General features: G+C 40.4%; 1 protein-coding gene across 1 annotated transcript in view; it reads left to right on the top strand.

Moving 5' to 3' along the window:
• gtpbp2b (GTP binding protein 2b) overlaps window positions 1-10,732 on the top strand; it is a 32,771-nt gene extending 22,039 nt beyond the window's left edge. The window contains exons 9-12 of the mRNA XM_014411384.4: window positions 3,966-4,024; window positions 4,279-4,450; window positions 6,653-6,817; window positions 6,896-10,732. Coding sequence (XP_014266870.1) covers window positions 3,966-4,024; window positions 4,279-4,450; window positions 6,653-6,817; window positions 6,896-7,084 — 585 coding nt within the window. The 3' untranslated portion in view covers window positions 7,085-10,732. The remainder of the gene's footprint in view (window positions 1-3,965; window positions 4,025-4,278; window positions 4,451-6,652; window positions 6,818-6,895) is intronic.
• The last annotated feature ends 2,118 nt before the right edge of the window (window positions 10,733-12,850 follow it).

The following is a 12,850-nucleotide window of genomic DNA, read 5'->3' as shown; positions in this document are numbered from 1 at the left end:
CATTCCCACGTTAAGCTTAACAACCGATATATGGAGCGACTGCCTCTCTCTCCCCCTCCCTCTCCTGTCACTACTTCAATCATGAAACTGATCAATAATCGGCTGATCGGCTTTTCTGTCACGACTCCGTCTCTCTTGTTTCTTTATCGCCCACTTTGCGCAAGAAAGAGGCTAAACAACAGCAGCAGGTTTAAGCTTGATAAGCTGTTCTTAGAATTTATTTAATATTACACCAGGATCCTTTTCTGCGTAGCTGATGGCTGGTAACTGTGCAGGGGTGGGTCTAGCAAAGTTTCCCCAGGGGGGCAGGTAGGGCATTAACAGGAAAAGGAGGGCACAATGAAATGCTTTTCTGTCTTATTCTCATTTAAAATGTCTAGCTTTTAATAAATAACTATCTGAATCATACACCCAAAGTTTTAATGTGATGTAAAATGTATAGAAGTCCATTACTGTATATAGTAACTATTAAGTCTAATATACCCTAGTAAGCCAAAGTACTTTTTCCTTTGGGAAGGTTCCATCTGTGCAGTCTGCAAATTTGTTGAAGAAAGATGTTGAATCTATTTAATTATTCTTGAAAAAGGTTAGGTTGCTTAATATTTCCGCTAAGTACTCTTTAAAATACCAGAATAGGGAGGATGACACCATCCTCCCTATTCTGGTATTTTTAGGTTTAAGTTTATTTATTACACGGCGTGCTGCGGGGAAAAGCCTGTTCTAACGTTTGAGTCTAAGGTTTATTTTTTAGCACCTGGCGGCTCTTTTTTGCTTCTCATCTGTAAACACTCTGCACACTCTTTAACAGGATTCAGTTTATTTTGAAAAGTCTCAACAGGATCTTGAACTTTATTGTGAAAGGTTTATGTGCAAAACAAACAAGCGGATGGTGGAGCTACGCCATGGTTTTAACCTCGTTGTTGCTAACGACAACGCGTAAAAACAGTTGCTTGTCCATCTGTGGTGTGGTTATATTAAACATAAGAGAAAGAGAGAACTTTATGAAATTGATATAGCCACTACAATGACCATCAAAATCATGAAAATATTGCCATAAACAGTTTATTTTGCGACACCACGAAACAAACGATAGCATAATAGGAAACGATAGACATTTTTATATTGTTATATCAAACAGCCCTAGTACCCGAAACTTTATTAATTTTAACCTAACCTTAACCTAACTCTAACTTTTCTTTAACTTTAATTTTACTTTATTGCCTTCACGCCACAGTTTAGCTGCCTGGGGACCATATGAGGGGAATTGAGATACCTCTCACAACTTAACCTCCTATAACCGTACACCAAACCAAGTTTGAACTTAAATGTAATTATTCCCTTACAGATATTTTGACATTTGAAATATTTATTTCCTTATATATGTGTGTATATAAAGAAGTTGAGTTCCCACAGTACCAAAACAGATATGTCTCCCCACAACATCAGTTCAATAACTAGAGATCATTTGGATGATATGAACATGATTTACTGTGACAGATAAACTAATGTATTTGGCGATTAGACTCTGATGGACCATCATGGCAGAAAAGATTCTCAGGCGTGACAAGAGTTAGGATAAGACCTCTCCCAGTCTAGATGGTTGTGGTGAGGAAGATGGAGCTCTGATCGGGTTACACGAATGAGAACCTGAAAGAGGGAATGACAGAGCACTGAGATTTAAACCACACAGAGTGGCTGATTGGCTTTAAAGAAGGCGGGCAAGAAGATGATTGGATTAGTGTAATGATGACAGTACTGAGTTTCACAGCATGGGAAAGTGGCAGTGGAGTAACGAACAGGCTAGCAGCCAAACACTCAGGAAAGCAAGCAGATGAATTATTACATTACTGCAGCTGCACTCGCAGTCTTACTACCACTCTTCATTGTGCAGCATCTGTTTACCACAGTGTAAGTAGAGGCCAGGGGTCGGCAACCTCTTTAGTCCTTGTAGTGCGGCTCCGTGTGGTTTGGGCAAACAAATTAGAAGTATTTAGCTGAAGTGTAATTTATTTATGTTAGTTCTTTTTTAATTGGAAGATTATTGTGATATTGAAATATAAAAATACAATTATATTCTATTATTTTTTCATCGCTCAAAATAAGCGTCACACTCACGGAAGCCGGTGTACCCGCCGAAACGCCGCGCATTTATCGAGACTTTCAACCCCAGGTAGGCCAATTATAGATCCACATTATGTCAGCAGCTCCACCGTGAACTACGTTAAAAACAAACACCGCTCACGCCTCACAGAGGACAGCTTACAGTCCTGCGTAAAGATGAAAGTGACTTCGTACAGCCCCGATTTGCAGACGCTGTGCGCAGAGGTTCAGGAGCAGAAGTCCCATTGTAAACATATCACAGCAGACCCGGCGATGTTTGCATGAACATGCTTTTCAGCATCTCTTTATTGACCACTTTTCACACACGGTTGCTGACGCATACAGCCGGCTGTAGCTTTTCAGCTCACAGCCCGACATATACCAACAACAACACAACAGCATAGATAGCGCAGACGTTAAGGCGGTGAGGCGTGATCGTGGGTGCCGCTCAGGTGCGTCGGCCTCTCCTGCAGCGGCGCTGCAGACCACACCCCGCCACACACATTAACCAGGAAAAATACATATTTAGGCAGAATTTTGCAAATATCTATTTTTCCTCTTTTAGTAGCATAGTGCTTTTTTAAAAATCAGGTCAAGGCTCCAAAAGCCCAAAGGCGATATAAGGGTGGCGGCTCACAGCAGTTTTTGTTCACTACTTGGATCATTTTTCGTTCAGCTGGGTGTCTTTCCTTTTGTTATATTTCTTTAAGAGTTCAAAATGTGTTAATTACATAAATAAAATGTAATTTTCTCTGTAGCACTTCATGGATTTCATAAGCAACACACCTTAGTTGTTCACACAAAGCATAAAGGTAAAAAACAATATATACAGTGTTATCTTCATTTCAGATGTCAAAAAGTATTTGCGGCTCCCAGTGTTTTCTTTTGCGTGGAAACCAGGTCCAAATGGCTCTTTGGGTCTTAAAGGTTGCTGACCCCTGGCACAGGGTAAAGAATGTGTTAGGTAGTAACTGTGGTGGGCCCAGAACACGCAGACACCAGGGGTTTCACAGTGACAGTGTTGTGTTTACAGTGACTGTGTTTTATTCACAGTGACAGAGAGAGAAAACACAAACACAGTTCGGGGGTGTGCAGGAAAACTGGCAGGGCACTCGACCGGTCTATGGGAGGAGAACAGAATTAGAGACTGAACACAAAAGGCAAGGATGAAAATAAGTTAGGAGGAGAGTTGGTGAGCTTACTTGGCACAAACTGAGTTACAGACTCGGAAAGAAGTTTAACTGGAACAAAGGCTGAGGCAGGTGGAGTGTGTGGGCTGCTCGCGGTGCAACCCATCTCCTTAATGTCAAATAACTTAATGGCTTTTTATCATTATTATTATTGTTATTATTATTATTAACATTATTGTTTTGTTTACTCTTATTGTTGTCTTGCTGCTAAACAAATTTCCCCTTTGGGGAATAAGTAATTAAGAATTTGAATGTAATTGAATTGGTAGGCAAGGTGATTCCCAGTTCAGACCGATTAAACAGTCTTCAGAGGCACAGACAGGCAGTCGGGGAGCGAGGCAGGCTGGTGGAAGGAAAATAAGATCTTAAAACACTCGGCAGGTCGTAGATGCCAATCTAGAGAGCGAACTCGCACGTTACTACTTGTGGAAGAGGCAATACTCTTACACCAGATGTCAGCTCCCTATAAAAGCTCCGGCCTGATTTGCCACAGGTGTGCTGGTGATCCTGCGAATCACCGCCCTGCCTGCCCTGCGCCGAAAAAGGAAAAAGAAAACAAAAACACACCACACACACACACCAGCCCCTAATAGAATGTGGTAGAGACGTGTGTGTGACTTGCATGCTGGAGTGTGGAAAGCGCAGACTGACATGTAATCGTTTCTGTGTTTGAAGGTTGATGAGATCTACTCAGTTCCTGACGTTGGGACTGTGGTTGGAGGAACTCTGTACAGGTGAGATAGCACTGTCTGCTTTAATATGTTGTCAATATTATTTTACATTTTATTCTTGAAACAGTGGGAACCCCAAATATTCATAGAGATATATATAACACATGACTTTTATAAGAATAGAATCTTTGATAATATATCGCAGCTTTTCATTTTACGGGTCCTTGGTTGGACACAGAGCAGGTCTTTGTAATCATGGAAAGTGCCGTGCATTACACTAAGAACAGTTTGTGTTTGTGTGACGGTCTGTGTTTCAGTGGAATGTGTAGGGAGGGTGAGAGGCTGGTGGTGGGTCCAACTGATGAGGGCCGTTTTCTGCGTCTGAAGGTGGGCAGTATCCAGAGGAACCGCTCTGCCTGCAGAGTGCTGAGGGCTGGACAGGCTGCAACGCTGGCTTTGGGAAACTTTGACCGTTCACTATTGCGCAAGGTTAGAGGCCACCTAAAGACATGAAAGGATGTAGGAGATGATTTAAAGGGGGATTCAGGTTTTTTTTTTAAATGTAACTTGCACAAATTCATACATCTCTGTGTGTGTATATTGCATATTTTGTTTGCTCTCTTTTATTTATACTGGAAGTTACTTTGCAGTTCCTTTGAGAATTTGGAAAACAGAGGGAAGGATCGCAGTCGACCTTCATGGTCGCAGTTTTTCAAATTTATTAATGGTGTTTAATTTCTCTGCGAAACACAGACCAGACTCATGCTAAAAATACAGAGTATTCTGTTATTAGTTCAGGATCTTTACCTTACAATATAAAGAGGTAACTTGAAGCAACGGTTGTTTTGAATTGTCCCCCAATGTGTTGAGGAAAGGATCTCTATAATTGGCAAGGACAGACGACAACCCAAAATGTTCTAACGTACATGCAAGAATTGTCTAGGAAGTAAAAACTCTGCAAACCCTACATACAAAGTGTCTCAATCAATTTATCTTTCCTTGATATAGTGACTTCTTCTGTGACTCTAAAACTCAACAACTTCACTCAGTTTAAATTTGCACAGTGTACCTTTGTAGGTCATCTCCTCATGCACCTCTGGACTGCTGTCAGTACAGCTGCTGTTATCAGATTACTATGGGCTCTAACTGTGGCCATAAATATTTTGTACTTGTAAATCAGACTGCGTAGTTGTAACTCTGTGCTCAAGTTCCCTCGCTTGTGTGTGAGTTTCAACTTAAAAGTGCAAATTTTGACCAGAAATTTCTTCCTTTCAGCTTTAACTTGTAATTATTTTTTACAAACACAAATCTTTTTTACGCACACTGAAATTCTTATCTATGGATGCACAAACATAACATGTTCAGATTTTTTGGGTTACAACGTTACAAAACAAAAAAATCTTTCTGACCGTAATTTGAGCCCTCAGATTACTTCCTGGTAATCCAAACAGAAATTCACATTTTTGGTCTCTGCACATTTTTAAGGTCATTGGTGAAACTGCAGACACCACAAGTGGTGAGAACACAAGTTCAGAGAGATGATGTAGCTTTGTATTGTATTTTTTTTTTCAGAGAAAATTTGTCCATATAATTAAAAGAAAAACAACAAAGACAAAACTCACAAGACTATTGAATTTCTTGACTCGTTCAAATGACACATAAATTGGCACATATAGTTCCTGAGTAAGGCATGAAAAGGTGGGATGTTGCTCATGAAAAACATTTGACTTGCAGGTGTCCAAATTGGTCTAAGGAAAATTCTAAATGCATCCTGAAAAGCCACTTGCAGTTTGGCTTTGGTTATGGCTTTACTATAATTACACCATAAATGACCCGTATTTTTTTTTAAAGTACAATAGGCTTAAAAAGTGCCAGATGTATGTGCCAAGATATTAGCTTGCTCGTACACCTTCACAGCACTGTCTTTTCACATCATCATCATCATTACAAAGATCACTTGTTAAGATATGACCCAAGTTTTATACGTTGTTCCCCACATCCAGTACTTGGTTGCTAAATGAAAAGATGGAAAATTTACCTTGTCATCCTCCTTAGTTGTAACAATCACAATAACATGCTTTTTAGGGTTAAAAGCAATATCATACCGGGCACTATAACTAGCACAAACTAAGTAACTACTGCAAACCAGGACTGTAGGGAGACAAAATGACCAAATCATCATGGAGGTTACCCACCATACACCCAGTCTTACATTCATTTAACTTGACAGAAAGATCATCAATATTCAAACTGAATACAACAGGAGACAATATTGCACTTAACTTGCATAGTTTGATGTGAGGAAAGTGTATTGTCTTTCCATCGAATGTTTTTATGCTAAATTGCTGATACATTTGTTTTTGACAACTTGTATATGTTGATGGATGTGAACCCAGCGTTGCTCTTCAAATACCAACCTGTGTATTAGAAGGTGGGCATATTATTTATCCAAAAATGAAACATTTCTCTTGTGAGCTTGAACTTATGGATGATAGAAGCTAGTTTTGGATTCTACCACCTGGAAATGTCTGAGAGTGTGCACAACCAAGTTGTAGGAAAATTTCAATTTATTCGTAACAAGTTGCGCACTAATGGATAAAGGACTGCTTTTTGATACCTGTAAGACCTGCAAATATTCTACAACTGCTGATAACAACCTGTGGTTACATCAGTGTGTTATTGGTGTTACAGGGCATGGTGATGGTCAGTCCCAAGATGAACCCAACCATCTGCTGTCAGTTTGAAGCTGCCATTGTCCTGCTCTTCCATGCCAAGACTTTCCGTCGGGGGTCACAGGTCACCATACACGTTGGTAATGTCAGGCAGACTGCCACTGTGGAGTGCCTTCATGGAAAGGTTTGAAATTACATAATACATGATTATTTTTCAAGCTTCTATGTAACCACATCATGTAACCTTGGATTTCTGCTGCAGGATGAGCTGCGTACTGGCGAGAGAGCTGTTGTTCGTTTCCGCTTTATCAAACACCCCGAGTACTTGCGCCTGGGCGCTAAGCTTCTCTTCAGGGAGGGCGTCACCAAAGGCATCGGCCATGTCACCTGCCTGCTGCCCCCTTCTCAGAATCACAACCAGAACCACGACCAGAACCTGCAGGATTATTAAAAATTGCTCCTTCATCAAACAGACAGATGTTGAGGCAGTGAGAATGATGACTGCTTGGGGAACATAGGTCTCTGATCAAATTTAGCCATGCACATCATGTTGGAGTCCCACCTGTTTTGGATCTATGTTTCTGTCCTCATCCGTTCCTGCGGTGATGTCAGAAAGGCTGTTTTCCAGCAAACATTCATATCTTGAGTTAAAGCTGGATGACCATTAAGTGGACTTAAGCCTGAAGATTAATTTGAAGTTTTGCCACAGATTGATTAAAAGGTTCCTTTTTATCATTGCCGCTGTCATTGGAAGATAGCAGGAGTATTTTAAAAGCATGAATAGTGCTTACTCATTGCTGATGTGGAGTGAAGGTGTAATTCTGTTTCTCTTGATGTGCACGACGGATTGACCTCGCTCTTCTTACTGTCTCAGAGACATGTTTGCACGCTTAAACTCATCAAGAAATTTGGTGAGGGAAGATTATATTTAGCACATACTTTATTTTCATTAGTCTTAGGTGGATTCCTTTCTAAGGAGTCTGCTTATGATGCCAAACATTTTAGACCCTTGCCGTGGTTTTTTCGCGGTCTAGCCATTGACTGGGGTATTTTTCACAAAGCATTGGATGAGTCAGGCGCCATTATCTGACAACATTGGTGGGCAAACTATTAATTTGTGATTTCAAATTATCACCAGAAGTGTGTAACTTCATTAGCAACATCCTCCCGAAATGCGCCAACAACATTGAGAGTAACATCCTCCTCTCTGACCCTTAATGCTCGCTGGTCGCTATGATAATGCGTAAATATTTCCAAATAAGACACACAACTACAACAAGGGAAAAGACCCAGTTAACTGAGTTAATGATAGAAAACCCTGAAAACCATCAATTTCACACCCGAGCCTCAACTCTCGCGGTACGAAATGACTCAGGCTGTTTTCCAACAAACATTTGTGTCTTAACTTAAGCTGGATGACCATAGTGGACTTAAGCCTGAAGATTAATTTGAAGTTTTGCCACAGATTGGGGGTTGCGGACTGCTGGACTAATTATTGCAATGACTGATCTATATGTACTGAATGGTTGACTAAGGCTACATTCACACTGCAGGTCTTAATGCTAAATTCCAATTTTTTGATCAAATTCGACTCTTTTTTTTGTCTGGTTGTTCACACTACAAATAAAATGCAACAGCAAATGCGCTCTAGTGTTCACGGCATGCACAAAAGAAGACGCAAAAGAAGACGTCACACACAACACGCTCTGCTTATAGAAGTAAAAATGGCTGCTACAGAGCTAGTAGGTGTTGTTTCAGCAGTCTATCAATTTCTGCACAGTCATAACCGACATAATTTTGAAAAATTATTAGGAAAAGAACGACACTGAGAAAAAAAGAGAGCCCGTGCTTTAACAATGGCCTCGTTTGGACCAGTGGCTCCATGCAGAGGTATATATGGCCACGGAGTCGTTTAGCTTGTTTGAATTGTCTCCCCATATGCTAATCAAGTCCAAAACCTCAGTTTCTGTGATCGGATATGGGTCGCATAGGGTCAGAAAAGTCGGATTTGATGCATTTTCGCCTGCAGTGTGAACGTAGCCTAAGATGTTTTGATGATTCAAAAAAATGTTTGGTCTTTTGATTTGAGATCACATTGTACTAGTTTGTGTTCAGAACTGTAAAAACATACTTCATGCTAATACTTATTTCTGCAGGACGACCAGGTGATTTCATTACAGTTATTTTTTGAGGATGATTTACTTTCTGAATGTTGGATGAAATATATATTTTCGTCCGGAGTTAAGCTGTTAGTTAAATGCATCATAAGTCACTGTGTTCCAGGAGTGTGACAGGTTCCTTTTCCCTCAAGAAGGTGAAAAAAATTTGTAGAAGAAACTGGTATTAAATTCTTAACCATCAAATCCTGTACATTCAGTATCTGCATTTACGAATGGCAGAAATATTTGCTACTAGGTTTCCAGTTTGTTCCAACTCTCCATTCATATTTGTTGGCTGTATTAGAAGTTTGTACATTTTAGAAGCCAGGCAGCTTTTGCAGCTACACCTAACCTGCATGCCCTTTGAGTGATTAAAAAACAATCGCACATTTCAAGTATAACACACATGTGGTGGAGTGTTTATGCAGGTAAACTTCATTTTTCTGGGGTTCTGTGCAATTGTAAAGCTAAATATTGAATGTACTTTCCTTGATCCTGTGTAGCATTTCAATCTTATTGCTGTTTAATGGAGTGATGGTTGATTTCGCACTTTGTATTTTGATTCTGCATGTTGGAGACTACCAGTTCTGCAGTACAGTGTAACGTGGAGGTGGTACTGAAAGGTGTGACATGCTAAAGCTGAACATTTAAATGTTATGGGGTGAATTTATTAGTTTTTACTGACCGTCCCTTTTAGTGAGAAATAAAAAAGTAACAGTAAGAAATGCAAATTCTGCTTTCATCAATTTGCAACTTTAACACAGAGGATGTTTGTTTTAGACATCGTACTATGAAAAATGGTTTTGTTCTCCATCTTCTCAGCTTTTCTGAGTTATGGCTGTCAGTCTGTCCGTTTTAAAAAAAATCTTCCATAACATTTCCATATCATGGTAGTCTTTTGCATTTGTTTCCTCCATCCGGACTTGGGAACTTCTAATCCTGGGGTCTTTATCATCAAAAGAGCCATTTTGCCCCCTCATCTGCCCAAAAAAAAATAGTCAGGAGCCGCAAAAAATAACAGAACTTGTAAACTTTTAAGTTTTTATCTTTTTTTTTAAATTAAAAACTAAATAAAACAACAGAAGTGCAGTGTGCATTTGTAGGCCTGCTTTGACATATCTTAAACTGAACTGTAGGCCTATGTAAGTTCTTCCTATATTTGTGTAAAAGTAAAATAAAAACCAACCCACTTTAATATAAATAAAACAATAAATAAAACATTTAGCTGCAACTTAGCAGCTTTAAAAAGAAAATTAGGAGCGTCTTTGACAGCGTCGTTGAGGGTGATCGTGGCTCAAGAGTTCGTCTTGTAATCAGAAGGTTGCCGGTTCGAGCCCCGGCTCTGACAGTCTCGGCCATTGTGTCCTTTGGCAAGAAACTTCACCCGCTGCCTACTGGTGGTGGTCAGAGGGCCTGGTGGCGTCAATGTCCGGCAGCCTCGCCTCTGTCAGTGCGCCCCAGGGCGGCGGTGGCTACAATGTAGCTGCCATCACCAGTGTGTGAATGTGTGTGTGAATGGGTGGATGACTGAATGTGTAAAGTGCTTTGGGGTCCTTAGGAACTAGTAACTACTCCACTTATACAATCCCAACAGAGCACTTAGATCATCCAATCACAGGCTCCTAGCACAACCTCGAATGAAGTCGAGAGGAGACCGGGCCTTTGCCACCGTGGCACCCAGACTCTGGAATAACCTCCCTGTTCATATTCGTACTGCCGAGTCTATCCAGTCTTTTAAATCACGTCTTAAAACGTATCTTTTTACTTTGGCTTTTGATTCTAACTAGTTGGCTGTTCTAGCTTGTTGTGTTGTTGCCTATTGTTTGTTGCCCTGTTTTATTGTTTGTTTTAATTGTCTCATGCTTATACTGACTGTGAAGCACTATGGTCAACACTGTTGTTTTAATATGTGCTATATAAATAAATAAATTTTGATTTGATTTGATTTGATAGTAAGGCGCTAAACAAATACAGGCCATTTACAGAGTCCATGTCAGTGTTCTCTCATCCTCTTCGGGTTTTTTCTCAGCCAGCAGTCAGTGTTTTGAACTTATTTAAATCTTTATCCACTATGTTGGCCAGTTCAATTTCTAGATCAGGCTTGCTTGATGCAATGATGGCACGGTGGGAATAATCATAATTTTTTTGATTGTTCGCTTTTTTGAACTCTCTTAGGGAGGGGAAGTGAGAGAACGTACCTTTTTGTCCATCTCTTGCGAACACTGTCATCTTGCGCTCAAATGCCAAAACATTCTCCAGCGTCTGCAGGGCCGTGCTTCCCTTTACTTGGAGAGTTTTATTCAGCGTGTTCAAGTGACTTGTCATATCCACCATGAAGTAAAATTTACCCAGACAATCGAGGTCTTCCAGTTCAGGATAGCGGAAGCCTTCCAAGTTTTCACATGCTCTAGACATGTAGCGAAGCGTTTCAGCACCTCTCTCCTGGACAGCCACCAGACTTTGTTGTGCAGCAGGAGATCGGCGTTGTCGACTTCTTCTAACAATGAACAAAACTGTCGGTGGCTTAATCTGTTCGCAATTATCTTGATAACGAGGTTCATCACTTCAACACATTCGGGGTGAATGTTTCTGCGCACAGTGCTTCTTGGTGGAGGATGCAGTGAAACGCCATCAGCTATCGATCCAGTGACTTTTGAAGTAAATTCACCAAGCCTAATGTGCTCATCTCATACTGGGTGCCCCATCAGTAGACACTGACACCAGGTGAGTGGTGTTTTTTCCTTTAGCTTCTAGACAACTCACAACAGCCTCACAAATGTCCTGCCCTCGTGTTTGGCCCTTTAGCGGTATGAGTTCAATCAGTTCTTCCTGCGGCCCATAACAGTTGACATATCTGCATAACAGTACTGTCTGCTCAACATCGTTCACTTGACTCATCACAGGCAATTGAAAATGATTGAGCTGAATTGATGTCATCAATTTGCCTACTGCTGATGTTTTCTGCCATTTTAATGGTCCTGTCTCTGACGGTCTTTGCAGAAAGAGGCATTTCTCTAATTTTCGGAACAATTTCCTGCTTGTTTTTAAAGTCGGAGAATAGATGCTCTGATGTTTTATGAACGATTCTTTCATAAATTCTCCGTCTGTGAACGGCTTCCTCCTCTTTACAATCTTCAGGGATGCTACACAACTAGCAGTGCTAGTTGACTGTGGAGAGCTGATCCACTTCTTGAAAGATAGCTTGCTCTCTTCAGCTTTTCGTAACAGTTCTGTCTTCGGCTCCATCTTCAGTTGGGGATTTTTCAGCGAATCCTTAGTGCTCTAACACATATCCATGTGTTGGAATGGCCCAGTCAAAGTCCAGATCTAAATCCAATTGAGAATCTGTGGCAAGATCTGAAAACTGCTGTTCACAAACGCTGTCCATCTAATCTGACTGAGCTGGAGCTGTTTTGCAAAGAAGAATGAGCAAGAATTTCAGTCTCTAGATGTGCAAAGCTGGTAGAGACAGACCCTAAACAGCGGTCCCCAACCCCCGGGCCACGGACCAGTACCAGTCTTACAATCCCACACACTGAGGAGTGTTTTGGTTGATATCTCTTGATTTTCCCATGTCACAGAAACAGGCTCTGTGTTTTGCCTTATATGCATCCACAGCTGTGCCACCAATTTACTCACATGGACTCTACTAGCCTATCAGAAGCTTCTTCAGCTCAGAATGGAATCTCTGGAGTTTTCTTATTAATTAACAATAAACTTAGTGTACATGTACTCCTAAATTTGATCAAAGTGATAAAAAATAGAAGCTCTGTCTCTCTTTATTCTGACATTTAACTAATTCAAAAGATATTTCAATATTTATCTAAAACAAAACAAGTTTACTCTAAATTGATGTTGTACAGTAAAAAAATGTTCTTGTGTTTTCCATAAAGTGTAAATATCTGGTCTCAACTGTGAATAAACTGCTGTGTATTGAAGTTCCTCTTGTTTTGCATAGAAATATACTGAACAACATACAAAGCATAATATATAAAATAACATCTACCAGAGTTTTTTCTTTGAAAGAAGCTCCTCGTGTCCATTCTTGTATATCAGTG

The sequence above is a fragment of the Maylandia zebra genome, linkage group LG6 (genome assembly GCF_041146795.1).
Source record: "Maylandia zebra isolate NMK-2024a linkage group LG6, Mzebra_GT3a, whole genome shotgun sequence".
Lineage (NCBI taxonomy): Eukaryota > Metazoa > Chordata > Actinopteri > Cichliformes > Cichlidae > Maylandia > Maylandia zebra.
This window is presented reverse-complemented; position numbering and strand designations above follow the sequence as displayed.